Source organism: Neocloeon triangulifer, unplaced genomic scaffold (assembly GCF_031216515.1).
Source record: "Neocloeon triangulifer isolate White Clay Creek 2 clone unplaced genomic scaffold, ASM3121651v1 ptg000003l, whole genome shotgun sequence".
Lineage (NCBI taxonomy): Eukaryota > Metazoa > Arthropoda > Insecta > Ephemeroptera > Baetidae > Neocloeon > Neocloeon triangulifer.
Window position 1 is genome coordinate 6,512,884 of NW_026775546.1, and position 17,170 is coordinate 6,530,053.

A 17,170-nucleotide genomic window follows, 5' to 3' on the forward strand; every position below is an offset into this window, starting at 1 on the left:
CTTCTGCAGCTCAGGGAAAGAAAAAAGGCGAGCAATTGATAAATAAAGTAAAAATTTCAACCTCAAAAGGCGATTAAATTTTAAATTTAAAAAAAAAATTAAACTTTTCACAGGAAACCCATTTTTATTTCATTTTTACTAAACAACTCGTTTAGTTTGTAACGTACCCCGCAAAATTTGTACCAATTTTATATTACAACTTGAGGAATCCCTCTTTGACAAATTCGTCAAAAACCACTTTTCTCTGCTCGTCGGTGAGCGGCATCAAGGGCTGTCGACACGGGCCCCCGTACAACTGCCCCCCGGCGTCCATCACCGCCTTGGTTGCCGGAACTCCCCACATCCTGGTAATCTGCAGATGAAAGTGTCACCATAATATCTCACATGAGACACGACAAAAAAGGCGCTCAAAGGCCCGTAAAAGTGGTCTTTTAGGGCTCTACTTTCACTCACCAGAGCGTTGGGCCGCATGATTTTGCGCTGCAGCTCGGCCGCTTCTGCCATCCGGCCCGAGCGGAAGAGACTCACCAGTTGGCACAGCTCTTGGCCGTTGGTGTTTGCAAAACCGTTTATCCCACCAACGCACCCTGTTAAATAAATTTCAGGCAAATTTTATTGGAAAAAACTAAGCAGGATTTTAAGGAGACTGCAAAGTGATTTTTATTCTTGAATACAAATGTAAGCAGAAATTTTTATTTGTGTGTGTCCATTGGTATGTGCTAGAAACTTTGAGTTGCAACTTGTTGGTTTCTCATCTGGCCATGAGATTCCATCTCAATGACGTTATTTCCTATATTTATTTCTTTTTCTCCATTCGATACAGTCATGATTCATGAATACACAGTAAAAAACTAAATTTAAATGTATTCAGATATAGCTTTGAAAAAAAAAATTATTGCACATCCAAATTGTTGTCCTTGCATGATTGTGTTGTCAAAGTTCAAAACTTTTTCCTTTTTAAACTATTTTAATCGGATTGAATAATTTTATTGCTTTAAAAATGTATTTGTTCATTATTTCACGTGATAAAAAGTCTGAATGGTTTTATACATAAATTGATTTCTAATTAATTATTAAGATGTAATAATTGTCCTTTAAGGATAACGACGCATAGACAAATTTTTTTCAAAATGAAAAATTATTAATAATTACGTTGTCCACTATGTGAATATACATTATTTTACACAATTTTAGTATAAAAATAATATGATGCAAAGTTTGAAAGCACTTAAGTCTATTAAATTTAATAAATAACAAGAATTAAAAAAAAATTATCAATATATTTAAAATAAAAAATTACAAATTAATGTAATTAAAAAAAAGTGTGTAAATTTTAAAAGATTGTAATATTTGTTACGTTTTGATCCAGCTGTAAGATTTAATTTCTAATTATGTTATTTCCTCTAATGGTAAGATTATGTCGATAAAACTTGAGGGAAGTGTAATACTCAATTAACTGAAGTAGTAACTTGCTTATTTGGTCAAATATAGTGATTTAGCAAACAAGGCAGACACACCTCATTATCGCAATTAATTTTATTTTACTCAACGTCTGAATATTTTAGATAATCTTCAAAATTTCTTTGTAAAGACTCGGACCTGAGAAACAATCCTATTTAAAGCTGTAAACCTGCAGTAAACTTAGAGCTCCCTTTTCAGTTCAAAATTCTTTTTAATGAGAGGCATAAAAAGTAAAATTTAATTTTAGCCCTGCGCTTCGCCTCTCTTTTAGAATCAAATTTCACCACCAGAAATTTTGTAAGCGTAATACGCTGACGCCATGGCAACTAATTTGTGCAAGTTCGCGCAAGAACCAACACATTAACACAAGGCTCTCGTCAGATTAAAAGGATTATCAAAGGAAACAAACACATACGAGCAAAAGCTTGAATGCAAAATATAATTCTAGCATGCTTGTTCAAATTATTCTCCAAATTGTGAGACTAAAATAAGTCAGCGTGGGTGAAACAAATTTAGACCACTCATTTTACAAAGAACGTTAGTGGAATATTTAACATTTAATTTATAAAATGAGCCATGAATTTTTTATTTTTGAGTAAAGAGTAAAAAAAATATCAAAAACTCACCAACAAGGAGAGCTGGCAGAAGCAGGCCAGCCGATCCAGACAAAACTTGGAAGCTCAAGTCCTTTGTCATGTGAACCACTTGCGCCATTTTTCCTACCTGTGCGGAGGAAGACAAAAAAAGATGAGTTAAGAGGTGCATGATTCTGTCTTTTTCTCATTTCTGTACCGCCTCTGGGGAAAGATTAGACTGTGAGATGAGCCGCCCGAAAAACTTCAAAGGAAAAAAAGCGGCTGTATTGCCAGCGATATGAAAAAAGCCGTATATTCTTATTCCAAGCACGCAATATACGCTTAGTGACGGCCGCACTTTGTCAAGCAAAAACATTTTAAATATTAATGAAAATGGAAAATTCCCTTTTCACACCTGGAGCGAAATAAAAGCAATATTTTCTGCAGAGAAATTTTGTAATGTTTCTTGTCTGCTGCTTACAAATTCAATGAAAGTTAAATTGATTTATTTACTATTCAATGGTTTTCCTTTTACATAATTTTAATTTGTTATGATAGTAGTGTCCATAAAGTTCAATACTAAGTATATTATTATCGATCAAAAAATTTTAAGTTTTTAAGTTATTTTAAAAATTAAAAAAATATTCATGACTCTCTTCTAAAGGTTGATAAATTTTCATTAATTATTACTTATGATTTTTTTCTTATATGCACTGGAAGGGTAAAATCTTTAAACCTTTTTTACATTAAAAGATAAAAAATAAAATATATTTCTTAAGCTTGTGCAACAAAAGCATAATCGTCTTTTCTTTTCCCTCTCTCCTGGATAGACTGCGTAATAACAGCTGGTTAGATAATATAAAAAACTTACGTCAGCTCCGCTGTCCTTTAAACCGATGATGTTGGGGTGTTTGGCGAGTTTTGCGATCAGAGCGGGGTTCAGGTCGATGCCCGTGTTACCAGGCATGTTGTACAATACCACGGGGATGCGGCACTCGTCGGCCACGCGCCAGAAATACTTGAATAACGCCTCGTCCTGCGAACCCGCCAGTGAATTTTAATGAATATTTATGAGCAATAAGGAAAGACGCAATCGGGCCGCCTCAGCGCGAAAAGAGAGCAAGCGCCCTATGCATGCTTACGAGTTTAATGAGGAAGAATCGTGGTAAAGTATGCAAAAAGAGAAGCAGCTTAACCGCGCTTCAATTTCGGGCGCGTGAAATTTATGCTTGTCAACGCTAATTAATACTTGCAAAGAATATCAGCTTGCATCGATTTCTGACTTCATTGACCTAAGAAAAATCTGTCTGCGTCACTTTCAAATTGATCAAAAATCAATATTTTGGTGGAATTTTGCACGCATGCAACTAAATGTAGTTTTAGTGTTTTACTAGTATTCAATCATTCAATCTGCAATTTGAAATTGTTGAGAGGCGTAAAATTTGCGTTCTTTTGCGTTGATACATTTTTTATTTTGACTTCGCTTGTTTTTCAAACAGTGCTACAATTTTCCCCTATTCATTTATTTTCTCTTTCATGTAAAAACTTTAAATTTTACTAAAAATAAATTATAATAATTTAATATTCATTTGAAACTAATCTTAACTTTTTTAAATTGGAAGAAAAATATGGAACAAAGTAATTCGTGTTTTAGATTTTTTTTCGCAAAATAAATGTTCTCAAGAAGTAGAAACTCTAAACAAAATTTAAATTTAAATTAATTTTAATTTAAAAAAATTAAAGTTCAATAAACTATTTATATCTTAAAAATTTAACTGACTTTTTAATTTATTTTATATTTTTAGGGTTTTATTCATTTTTATAATTGTGATAAATTATTTAGTTCTATTAACAGGTAAATTATTAAAGCAATTATCGTTAAAGTCCACTTCAATGTATTGATTTTTATTTATTTGTAAAAATGATAATTAATATAAATTGCACCATTCAACATTGACATTTAAAATTATCTGTATCGATCATTTATTCAGCCAGTTAATCTGTTTAAGGACGCTAAAATTGTTGCTCTACAGTTAAATTGGAGGTAATATGATTAAAATATGATTAGAAGCGATTAGAAGATTTCATCAATTCAAAACGGCCTGCAAATTATCAAATAGAAAAAGTAAAAAATTTACTGCACCCTGCACCTATAAACATCTAAATTTTGAGTTAATGATATAATGATTTAGGATCCCAGGTAAAAAAATGCGAAATCAAATATATTAATTAAAAATCTCATGAGATTGTACCAAGCATTTGATTTTAAAAGCATGATTAAATTTCGTTCAGTATCGTTTTAGATAAAAAGGTAAGCACTTCAATTTTAAATAACGTAATTAACTTATAATCTATAAAAGTCTATAAAAAACTCATGAAATTAATTTGATTTTTAATTGTATTTTTTTCTAACAAAATTTGGAAATCTTACATTCATAGCTGACTTGTAATAGCTGGGGTTGATGATGAGAACCGCGTCTGCTCCAGCATCGGCCATCAGGTTGCTCATTTCGATCGTCGCCTCTGTGGCTGCGAAAAAACACGCAAACATTAGGAGCAAACGCAAATGGCAGCAACAAGCTGACCGCTGACATTTTGGGCGTTAATTAAAAAGCCGGCTGAGCACAAAAGAAGACGCGTCGGTGGGAAAACGGTGCAAAAATTCGCTCCAACACGCATTTTGCAATTATTTCAGCTCCAGTTGCCAGGGGCTATTTCTGTTTCAAAAAGGCACCTTTTGTCCAACGCCGGGCTCTGGCGAGGTCACTCGGGCGAGACGCGACCGCCTGTTTTGTCCTCGACCCTTTTTGCACCACAATGTATACTACGTAGATAGAATTATAGCATTATGGCTCACGTACGAAAACGTACGGCCGTTTTGCGCGCAATGGCCTATTAATTTTGAGCAGACGGCCTAATTTGGCATCATCAAGCCTGGGTTTTTATTTTTTTATTATACGGCGCGCGAGCGAGCAACGCCTGTAATGAACAAAATGCGACCGGCTTAATTTTTACATATACGAAATCTCGTGTATTTTTTTCTAGCAACGAGATTTTGCATTCCTTTCTTAATGAGAAAATGTTAATTACAAAACAAGTTTCCCACACTATATTTTTTCACAGCATTGGATCTTATTATGGAGAGAATTTTTATAAAAGGTCAACAATTAAAATGCTACAAAACGCCGCGAGAAAAATTTTATTTGTCAGACTCATTGACATAATAAAATCAGCTTTTTCCAATAATCGTGTTTATAATTCCAATTGTCTTCCAATAATTGTTGTAAAAAGCTGATTGACTATGGCAATAAGGAATAATTTTGCTTTGTTCCCCACGTTAATGACGTTTATTATTTCAAAATGCATATCAAAACCACTTGCATACAAGTCAGTTGTTAAAACGGAACTAACTAATCTAGTGGGGCTTTAATTAGTGCAAAATTCAAGGTGTAATAATTGCTTTGATAGACAGAGAGCAGAATCTGATTGGGAAATTGTGCGACTTTGCGTTTTAATTAATATTCCCGCTAGCAAATTCTCAGTAGGATAATTAATTTACAAAAACTTCTGACTGTTGAAAGTTGATTTCAACTCGTTTGGGTTTCGCCACGCATGGCCTACGATTGATTATTGTCCGCTTGAGCAAAGCCAAGGAGCTGCCCGATTTTACTGGGAGGCGTTGTGAATTGTGAAACATGATTATTTTGCAAATTGTCATATCGCGTGATTCACATTTGATTTCATAACAATGAGGGTATTGCTTTGTTTCAAATATTAATCATAGATATATCAAGGGGAATGATAAATTATGAGCAGATTATATTATCACAAGTTCATTTAACACATGGATTTTTTAAAACTTGTGGTAAATGATAAGGTTTTGAAAAATCGCAAGAAGGCTCTCTTGCTTTTGCGTATAATGTAGAATTATTATTATCTGCAAAACTAAGATCTTTAATTTTTGTGTTAAATAATTTAATTTTATAGTTTTTTCTACTCTTCCTAAATCTGTATTTTTACACCAATTTTATTTTGCTTCACTCTGTTGATTACAGCTACTTTTTTTAAAAGTATTTTAATTGAAAACCAATTGCCACCGCATCTGCTCTGTTTGATATTTTAAAAATCCGTGACGTCATAAGCCAGGGAGATTTAAATTTAATAATTAAAAAATGAATAAAAAAAATATTAATTCATTTAGGTTTTAGAATTAAAATAAAAATAATTGAGAAATAAAGAATATAAAAAGAATTATGTAACAGTTTTTTTTTCTCACAAAAAATAATTTCTTATGTATTGTTGATTTTTCACCTACCTAGAGATTTTATGTAAAATCCCTGTTATTTTATTTATTATTTTACTATTTTTTTTTTTGTTTTTTATTGAAAGCAGTAATTCAAAAACCCCGCCTCAAACTCACATTCACAAGCTGATCCGGCGAGCAGCAGTTTGTCCTTCGGGATGAACTGGCGCGACTTGCGCACCATCTCGACTCGCTCCTCGTCCTTCAGCAACTTAAACTCGCCGTTCGATCCTTGCACCAGGTAGCCTGACGACCTCTCGAGATTAATCAATTCAATTTAGCTGGGCGAAATACCTCTGAATGGAAATTTCTGCCACACTCGGAAGTTTTGCTCGAGCTTGTCAAAAGCGAGGGTTTCGTCTGCATTGAAAGGCGTCGGGATGGGCGGGAAAACGCCAGACAGGTCCAGACTCGGAGCTGAGGAAAAGTTCCGAATACTTTTCAAGCCGGTGAAAAGGCCAGTTGTGATTTTCCTGCTGGCCATATCTGCAGCAGTCTGAGCAGTCCGTCTTTTTTTGTTTACTTTTACTCTAGATGAGACAGACCCACACACGCACCGCGCGCCTCAGCTTCTTTTTTGGAGCCGCGTCACACAGCCCGGGAGCGGCATGAAAAAAAGCATCAATTTGAATGGGAGCTGCTAGCAGAGCGGAAACCTGTGTGATTTTTTCTCCCTTCTTTTATTTTTGCTCTCTTGAATGAATTAATTACCTTCCGGGCAGTTTTTACTTTTCTCTCTCGCTTTTTGAAGCGCTTTTCTGATCAAATCTCATCCTTTGGTCTTGCGAGTGAGAGCCACTTTAGAATTCAATGCAATTTCCGCTGAAGAACCCTCTCAGCCACGCTAACGAGACGACTTAGTACGTCTTCTTAATGACGCTGCATGCGTGAGAGGCGTTCTAATGAGAAAAATCATGACGGAGAGGTATAATATTATAATTATTATCTAGAATCCAACTCGCTCCACTGAATGAACAATTAGTGTAAGATTAGTTGGTCTCTATCGCACGTTAGGAACTATGTATTTTCGTACATTGTTGTTTCTCCTTACCTAATTTAATTAAAAAAGAAGACGTAAAAGTTTTTTTTCTTTGTTTTCTATAAGGGAAATAAATCCAATATAAATAAAAAAGATAAACGGATCAAAATTTAATGATACAATTTACAGCACTCACTTTGATATTCTAACAATTAAAACATTTATCTGTAATAACGGGCGTTTTACCAGACCTCTGCTCATTTTATCAAGTTTCTCATTATTTTTAACGACTCGAGTAGAATAAATAATAATATAAATTTAATATATTGTTAAATTGAGGACATTTTTAATTATAAGGTTATTAAAATTAATCTCTGTAAATATTTGTTACAGAGATTGTGGCACACTAGCATATTATATTGAATTTCGAAAAGCAATTTGTCCTGTAGGAGAAATAAAGAAAAATTGCTGCGCCTAAACTTAAGACCTTGATTTATAAAAAAAAACATTGAAAATCTAATTTAAACAAAAATACTATTTATAAAAATAAATAAATAACGGAGTTTGTTCACCTTTAAAGCTGGAAATAGAAAGCATATTTTTTTAGTGTGCATAATAAATAATTTACAAATTGGTCTATCTGAACTTCTATAACTTCTTTATAATTATATAAATAGAAGTTTTGAGAAGCTTTATTAAATTTTTTAATTAACTTTTATTTATTATTTAACTAATTTTGTGAAAAAATTGAAAAATTTATTGCAAATATGGCATGATTTTAATTTATTAAAAAAATAATCAATTGATCAAATTAAATTTATGTATTCTTTTGTAGATACTGTTTTTCAATTGTTTGGAAACTAAAATCAAACACAAACTTTTTTATTATTTTTCTAGCAACAAAGCGTTTTTGTCTCGTCAACTTTATTTTATTCATCATAATTTTCGTCTCTTGTGTAACAAATGAGTGAGTTTCTTTTGTGAACATGTGTGTTTTTAGTGCACAACGCGCAGGCATGCATTTTTTTCTGTATTACATTTTTTTATTCTTTATAATTAAAAAAAAAAACATAGACACAACGGTAAATTACATAAGAAGTGAGTCGTCGTCATTAATGTTGCAGTTTTTTTTAAATTCTTTTACCAAGTCAGAGCATTAATTTATTATGATTTTTTTTATTTATTTATATATCGATCACACAAAAAAGTGATTCCACAACCTCGATTACAATTCAAGCGGCGGTTCTTTGCTCGCGCCATTTGATGATTTTTTAACAACAGTGCTTTCAAATATAGGTATGATTAGAGATTATTTTTTTGCATTTGCAGCAAAAAATCTTGGTTGGTATTGGGCAGCCTCTTTGAACGATCAACCGTTGTAACGTCCGGACAGCAAAAAATATAATTATATATTTATACTTATAGCTTATATACTTTTTTTTCCAAAAATTTATGTGTTTTACCCTTTGACGCGTCGCGACTCTTTTTTTAAATCAGTTCTCACAGATTTGTGGGATTTTATACATTAAAAAAAAATGAGAAGACATACAGGAGACGTGTTATTTTAGTGAGTGATTTAAGTAGTGCCGTGATTCGAGATAAAAAATGCGATTTCCAGTGTGGTCTATTTTTTCGTCAAGCAACTCTAACACGCAAACGCTCACGAAAATCATATTCATAAGTTAAAAGTAGAAACACCGCGTCCGTCAAATTCGGTAAAAAATAAAAGAAAAAATTAAAAGGCAATATTAAAAACTAATATTTAATTTTATTTTTATAACATCAAAAAATTGCTTACGATAATTATAGACGTAATTGAAAAAAGATAAAATAATTTTGTTGTCTTTTTATTTGTTAGAGGGTGGCTGCGTTTTTGCGCTTTTTCAATCCAATTAATGCATATCACACGATTTATTATTCAAAACTTTTTAAATGGGAAGTTTTTAAAAATAAAAAAAATAAAACGAGCCACCCGTTTAGAAATCTGCAGCACTAGAATATACTCGCGGACGCTCGGTTATTTTAACTTTTCAGCAGTCTCTTCATCCTAATTTTGACTTTTAACTAAACATTCTTTTCAGCTAACTAACATATTACGACCAAAGATTGTGTACCAAATTGATATAAACAAGCCTGCTGCTACGGAACTAATTATTATTATATTTAATAATTATTCAATTTCCGCTATTCAATCTCTTGATTATTATCCTTCTCACTAAAAAATTGCCCATTATCTGCGTGTGTGTCGTTTTAAATCTATCGTGCGTCAAGAAAGACGCTTAGTCCTTCTCAATTCCTAAGGACTAATCAGCAAGTAGTGTGATTATTACATTGTATTGTGTTTTTCGTCACTGTAACAAATATCTCAGGGACCTTCCAAAACGGAGGCAGTGTTTGAAGTGGCAGACATTTTTTTACAATAATTTTTGTCAGAAACTGTATAGCATGGATCCATCATTGTTTTAAAACAACTTCTGAAATCTATTCCGTCGGACTGAGGATTAATAAAAATAAAATTAAAAGGGAAGTCAAACTGCATTTGAGAAGGTCCTGATTACGATTTTGTCAATTTTGATACAAAAATCGTCCGGTATTCAAATTTCAAAGTATGGCCTGAGACAATTTCCCATTTTGAGCTGAGAATGAATTTATACAAATTTCGTGGCTTTTAGAAAACGTTCCAAATTTCTTGGATTATTTCAATTTTTAAGTATGAGGCCGCTTTCATTTTTGTTAGTTCTGTTTTCAACAATATGTAGACACATTTTATTCGTTAATTTTTAAATATACATTCTCCATTTCAACAGCAGCACTATGCAGTCCTTTCGATCAGATAGATTTTCCCAGTTAATATTAATCAGCAAAACATCTATCGAACAGAGTTGAGAGCTTTTGGCGCTACGTGACTATATTTATATATGATTTTTTTTTAGTTCTGTGGGGGGTCCCTACATCGATTTTTGCAACACATGCGGCTAATTACGGTAATATACGTCTATAAATATTTAATTGAGTACGAATTACATTTTCATTCATGTGGTGGGCCACCGAAATCGTTTCTGGGTGTTTTCAAATAGATCATCAGTTATTTCGCTTTCCCCTCAACTGCTCAACAAAGTGAAAATTTAAAAATAGTTCTTTTTTCGTTTTTCAACAGGCGATGAATTGTCCTTTTTGGGGCTTATTTAATCAAAATGTATGTGTTGGGTTTAATGGCTCAGTCCTTTTCGTTTTTCAGTCAGCGCCTCTGTGGCTTGAAAGTTTTATCATTTAAAAAAAGGAAAGAAAATATTCATGTATATCGCACCGAAACTTTCAGAAAGATTTAATGCTTGATATCAAAGAAAGCCGCAGAGGGGCCAAGTGTGGATTTTCTTAAATATTAAAAAAAAACTTTCAAAATATGTGGAGAAGAAACAATAAGAGAAGGGTGCGGAAATCAAAACAGCACAAACCTTTAATCGGGTGCAAATGAACGAACAGAGCACAAAAATATAGTAGAAGACAATAATTAATAAGCATAATGTTTCCCATTTCATCAGCAAAAAGTATAGATTGGTGAATCAAATTTTGAGCGCTGCGGCTCAGCGATTGAGAGGCATCACAGCCCTCAGAGCGTGCGACGATCGCCTCTGTATAGACGAAAGGACGGGGTTCAAAAGCCAATTCCTCCTTATTTCAAATACACGTTCGTACATGAATCAATGATAATATACAGGCTTGTAAAATGGTGCGTCAGAGGCAGTGATGCAGCACAAGCACAAGGGGACCTGCGCCAACCAAATCTATTCCAAGCAGATCGCGAATAAAAAATTCCTTGCAGGAATTGAAAGTTTGATACGAGAGGGAATCAGCTCTTGCTGGCGATTGAATCTTCCCTCTGTGGAAAATGCTTGAAATAGAAAACGAGATTGCATTCTGGTGTTTGCGCAGGTATCCCTGAAACTCAACAAACCACCAAAACCCTCTGATCGTTAATTTTTAATCAACTTCATCTTGGCCAATCTTGGCAGTGATAAAAAAGAAGGAAATTGAAAATTTTGTATGTGAACTTTTTCTTTTTCAGTTTATCTCATTTTCAACATCATCGTGTCGCCGCCAAACTAAGGATATGCCAGCGAAAATAAATGATGCTTGAATATATTAAAGATAAACCCAAAAACAAAATAAAATATTATTAAAAAGACAAAATTGAGTGGCGTCTCTGCGCCACTATAAACTTAAAAAGGACACAGGCTGACAAGACTTTTTCTTGGCCTGACCCAAACAAAATATCAGTTAGTAAAAAATTAAAAGGTACAGAATTTCAAAATATTACTCAAATCTCGTGTTATATGCAATAAATGAAAATTTCCTCATTAGCAAGTTGAAGGTGTTTAAAAATCATCCAATTTGAAGTGGGGATTGGTGCGTCTTTTTAGGAGGCGGAAGGCGAATTAGAGTGGCCAACATAATCAAGCAATCATTCACAAAGAATTTCCATTTCCGTGACAGCGGCCGCTAGACCGATTCGAAAAATGCATCTCTCATGAATTACACATAGTTCAACGACGTAGTATAATGTATGCGTATTAATTGTATAATATAGATATAATTATAATAATAATTATGCATTCGCGTCTCGTATTTTTATCATAAATACGCTTGAGCCGTATGTGTGTGTGTGTCGAATACTCGAGATAAATATTCGCATGCAATACAAATAAACCATATATCTCGTGTGTGTTTTTTTTTTCTCTTTCTCTCTTCTCATAGCTAAGGCCACCACAATTATAACAACATGGATAATAAAGTGGGCGGGCGTTTGCCCTGAAACGAAAGAAGCAGCCGTGCGCTGGGGAGCAGCCGACGAACGAAGGAAGACTTTCTCAAATTCCTCTTCCCGTGCGTGTCAGGCCTATCACAGCAGCAGTTAGTCTCTCTATCGTCGCGTGGGGTCATCCGGGGGTCACTGGATGCTGCAGCAGACGGCGCCGGTGCACGGCAGGGGCTCCTGGTCGGGCAGGTGGCGCACGAATTTGGCCGGCGGGGGTTCGTCGCCCGACTCGATGCCCGAGTCGGTCAGCTGCTGCACGTCCAGCCAGCCGTCGCCCGTCAGCCGCACCACGCCGTCCCACGACGCGTCCCACTCGGCACTCACGTCCGAGCAACTGCAGTCCGCGTTTATTTGTCCGAGGCGTGCAACCCTTGTGCCCGGCATACCATCCGGCGTGCTTTCGGCGTCGCTATTGGATGGCGCAGGCAAAGGGTTGCTTATCGCGTTTTTTGAACCGGCCTCGTCTTCATCGTCCTCCTCGACGTCGCTGTCCAGAGACAGCGTCGGTTTTGTCGTTTCCAGCCACTCGGTGACCGCCTCGGTGATGGGCCTCTTCGGGCCCTCAGGTTCGGCGACCTCCGCAGGTTGCAGAGACAGGGTTTCCAGAGGGGGCACCTCCAGGGTCGCCTGGACGACAGCCTCGCACACGATCTGCTCGGACAGCTCGGCCGCCACCGAGTCCTCATCGCCGCTCAGTGGAAGGGGCGTGGCTGGTCGGTGTCTGGCCTTCGGGCGCCTCCGCGGAGGCGGCACCGGGCTGACGCTGATTTCGCTCAGACTTTCTTCGGAGGAGGCCTTTTGGGGGGTGGGGGAGGGCGTGGGCGGCGCAGCCTTGGTCTTGCGAGATCCCTTCCTGGTGATCTTGCCCAGTTTCTTGCTCTCCTCCACCTTGGCCGGTGGTTCGGCTTCGACGGCCTCCAGGACTGGCTCCTCGGCGGCCTCTTTGATCAGCTGCACAATGGTGGCCTCGTCCACAGGCTTGGGCGCGATGACCATTGACGCGGTCACCACGGCCTCTTCCTCGCCCTCTTCCATCATCGTTTCCTCCTCCTGTTTCACAATGACCGTCGTTGCACTGGGAGGCGCTGGAGTCGGCGCCCTCGGAACTTCTGAGGGCATCTCGTCCTGCGAGTTGTGCGACGAGGCAAGTGCTGATGACGCCGGCGAGAGCTCGCTGCAGCTCTCGGACGGGCCTGGCCCAGGACTGGATGAGCTCATTTTGTCGGGTGCTGGGGCGCTGGTGGCCTCCTTGCTAGGCTCCTTTTCATCGGCGCCTTCCTCGGAGCTGGTCTCTTCAGACCCTTCGTCAGTTCCCTGAAATTGGGAAAAAAATAAGCTCATTTGTTAAAAAAAAATTTGCAGATTAATATTGGGAATCCCAACAAAAAAAATTTAAATAAAATAATTCTTCAAAACATAATAAATTTTGAAACATGGGCAAAAATCTGTTTTTTTTTTTTTATATAAGTTTGATTATTATATATTAGCAAATTCCTCTTATTTAAAATAATCAGATTTGGTATGAATTAAAATTCAAAATTTTTTGCAAACCCAACATTGCCTATTATTTATGTGGATGCTCAAATTATTTAAACAAAACATTTATGCATTAATTATTTCAAAATAGCATCCAACGTTACCAAGTGAAAGAGAGCCGAAATTCCAACCCCGTCAGGACTTGCAAATCCCTTGTTAGCCTGCTTGTTAATTTGTACCGCTTTTTCGCCACGGGTCCTGCGCTTCCTCCTCCTCTTCTTCTTCCTCTTTTTGCTCGACTGAGATGTGGCAGTGGAAAGGTTGTTTACCGGCTGTTCGACAGCCTGATTGCTGTGGCCGTTGGTCGCCTGGTGGTGGCCGTTGACCGGGGGTTGGCTCGGCTCGCTGTGGCCGTTGGTGCAGACCACCGAACCGTTGGTGCTGCTGCCGTTGCTCACAGGTGGCAGCGGCTGAACTGCGGCCCCTGGAAACCAAAATAAAAATTATTTAAAAAAAATTTAAATTAAATTGATAAAAAATCACATTGATCAAAAAAAATTAATTTTTTGTATTTGTTTAAAATTTCGCTCATTTGTAATTTTTTTATCATAATAGACAAGCAAATTACTAGCCGCTTTGTAAAAAAACAAACATGTGTGGAAATCTGTTATTTTACTTTTAAATGTTAATTAAAATTCTCATTTTATCTTTTTTTACAAACAACTAAAAAAATCGCGTGATTTGTCTACCATCAGCAGACCGTTCAAGCCAGACTAAATTCTTTCTTTCTTTTAACGAAATGTCTTTAGGCTTCCCGCCGAACGCTCGCGTCGTGCCGGTTGCTTGCACATCAAAGCCCCCAGGGCGGCAGTGCGGCAAATTCATCATCGCCTCTTAAAAGTGCAGAGCCTACGAGAAAACTATGCAAAGTGCACGTCGTATAAAAGTCGCGGGCTGGCACTTGCGGCCGGTCTATTTCGGTCGGCGAACTTTTTGAGAGGCTGACTGATGAGGCGTGCGGCCGAGGCGCGGTGGCAAGAAAGATTCTCAAAAGCAGTGCACCTGCCTTGCCGTTGGAAACAAAATAACCATTGTTTGCTTTTAAATGAGAAAATAAAACACACACATTGTTTTAACTCGTGGATTTTAAGAGACAATGTGTTTACATTCTATGAAGTAATGAATTAAATTATTCCAACAGCCAAGAACTTAGTGAAAATCAAAAAGGAATTATTTTCCTTTATTAAAGCAATCAAGATAATATTTCAAAGCCTGCAGTTTTTCATTCTTACCAACTGGAGAAGTTCGGGGCCCGTTGGAAAGATAGAAAGTGGAACTGGTCGGCACAGCGACTGCCGGCCAAGTGTCGGCACCGCCAGAGGGCCGGCAGAGTGCGTGGCTGCCGGGCTAAAATTGACGCCACTTGATGCCCCACCGAGAGATCGAGCTTGTGCGTGTGCCAACTAATAATAAATTACGGACGGGAGCCGATCGAGCGCACGAGAGTCGTCTTTCGCCCCACCGGCCAAAATAAATGTCAATTGATGAGCGAGTTATGCAACCCACGTTTCGAAAGAGAGGGGCAGTTTCATCTGATTTAACACTGATTAGGAAAAGAATGTAACCATAAAAATCTCCATTTACAAAGATTGATTCGGGATCAAAAAAAATAAAAAATATTTGTATATATAAAAGATATAATTAATAATATTCTTATTTTTAGTCTAGTACGTTGAATTTTCATATAAATAAGATTTAATAATTTTATTCCCAATATATAGAATGTAGAATGTTGAAACTTAAAAACTTAAGCAATAATGAAAACGTGTTCGCACCCCTTTACGCTGCCTCGCCAAAACCAAGCAAATCTGCAGCATTAATTACCGCGCCTCTGGGGAGCCGTTGTGCTACCGATTGCGCAAACTGGCACCGCCGAGCACCGCAAAATTTTCTATAGCACTGCAGATGCTTCTCGCCTAATTTAACTCCGCAGCCAACGGCGTTAATTACATCCAATTCATTCGCAACTACTGGAAATTGAACATACCGTTGACGTTGTACACAGCAGCGCCAAACATGTAGCCAGGGTAGACGTAAGGTGGAGGAAGTTGCTGGAAGGTGGCGGCGTCACCGTTCAGTACTCCCACTTCCTCCTCTTCTTCTTCTTCCTCCTCATGCTGAGGACTACCTGGAGGTCCTGTCGACTCTGAGCTGTTTGGACTGCAATTCTGGAAAAAATAAAATAAAATTTAAAGTTATATACAAACATGTAATATATTGTACAGTATAATAAACCAAAAAGAATGAACTTATTTATTGCACGCCATTGTGTGTTTTACTTGAGACAGTAAAAAAAACTCAGAAATACTAAAAAACAAAGAAAAAATTTTCAAGTAAGTAAAGGTAAATAACTGGTAAATAATATAATTAAAGAAAAGAAATGAAGAAAGATTTTATTTTAAAAACTGCCCAAAAGTTTTATTATTTTCAAATTTATTTTTAAATATTTCAGCAAATATGAATTACATAAGGCAATTTCTAGATCTTTTCAAGTTATTTGTTGTTTTCTTTCCACATTTTTTTTCTACGAATCTACTTACTTGCGAGTCGGTGGAGTACCTCTTCTTCCTAGAGTTGAGGACCATCGGGGGTGGGGGTTGTTGGCACTGTGGCGGCACGAAACACCAGCCGTCAGGGGTGCCGCGAGGGTTGAACCACTCGAGGGGCTGCATGGGCAAAGGTTGGCACGGCACGGCGGTCAACATGCCGCCGGCCTGCGGCGGGAAGCCGGCTGGGACCATGAACGACGTGTACGCGCCTGTGTAAGGGTCGTACACCTCGTATGCTCCTAGAAATAAAATAAAACTTTTATAATCTGCTCAAACGCCTCAAACTTTAAAATAAATTAACAAATAATAATAATAAAGTTAAATTTGACTTTAATCAAGAACAGATATTTTAGAAGCCTAGATTGAACGTAAACAATGGAATTTTAACAATATGGACACACTAAAAACAACAATACTAAATAAAATAAAGTGTAGCAACATTAAATTTATTTTTATCTCTTTAAAAGTCAAGTCTAGAGTAAATAAATATACAAAAAAAATTCATTTTCATTATAATTTTCAATTTCATTTAATTGGTTTTTTTATTCTATATTTCTTCTATAAATTTAAAACTAAATTGATTAAACTTTTCTCTTCTTACCATTGAGGTAGAAAACTGGCCCCCCTTGAGGGTCAATGTATCCATTCGTGTAGACCAGCTGGGGCTGCTGCTCCTGCGAGGTCACGGTCTCTGAACTGGCTTCGCTCTGGGTGTCCTGGCACTCTAAATTACAAACAGGTCTCAATCAGCTTCATATCTAATTTTTTTTCAACGCTTTACATAATAGGAAGTCACAAGTGCTTGTGCATTTCTATCCCGCGATATAATTTTAATTGCCGTGAAATTAACTTTCCGTGTCTTGCCATTCATGTTAGCGTAAGAATAATATGCTCGTGACGGACGCCCAAGCACGCGGCCGTTATTTTTTATCTCTGAAAATAAACAGAGAA

At 36.8% G+C, this 17,170-nt stretch overlaps 2 protein-coding genes across 4 annotated transcripts in view; both read right to left on the reverse strand.

Moving 5' to 3' along the window:
* Positions 1-94: 94 nt before the first annotated feature.
* On the reverse strand, positions 95-6,902 carry LOC132193179 (4-hydroxy-2-oxoglutarate aldolase, mitochondrial-like). Its single transcript, XM_059613643.1, has 7 exons — positions 6,634-6,902; positions 6,457-6,585; positions 4,468-4,565; positions 2,908-3,072; positions 2,088-2,184; positions 454-587; positions 95-352 (listed from the first exon to the last, which is right to left on the reverse strand). Exons 1-7 carry the CDS (start codon positions 6,821-6,823, stop codon positions 194-196), a joined length of 972 nt encoding a protein of 323 aa, XP_059469626.1. The 5' UTR covers positions 6,824-6,902; the 3' UTR covers positions 95-193.
* A 3,851-nt stretch (positions 6,903-10,753) lies between these two features.
* Positions 10,754-17,170, reverse strand: part of LOC132205624 (nascent polypeptide-associated complex subunit alpha, muscle-specific form-like) — a 35,026-nt gene continuing 28,609 nt past the window's right edge. For 2 of the 3 annotated variants that reach the window (XM_059634816.1, XM_059634814.1), the window contains 5 exons: positions 16,821-16,943; positions 16,211-16,458; positions 15,658-15,838; positions 13,775-14,094; positions 10,754-13,448 (listed from right to left, as the gene is read on the reverse strand). In XM_059634816.1, coding sequence (XP_059490799.1) covers positions 12,267-13,448; positions 13,775-14,094; positions 15,658-15,838; positions 16,211-16,458; positions 16,821-16,943 — 2,054 coding nt within the window. In that variant the 3' untranslated portion in view covers positions 10,754-12,266. The remainder of the gene's footprint in view (positions 13,449-13,774; positions 14,095-15,657; positions 15,839-16,210; positions 16,459-16,820; positions 16,944-17,170) is intronic. The other variant, XM_059634815.1, reaches the window with a different exon arrangement.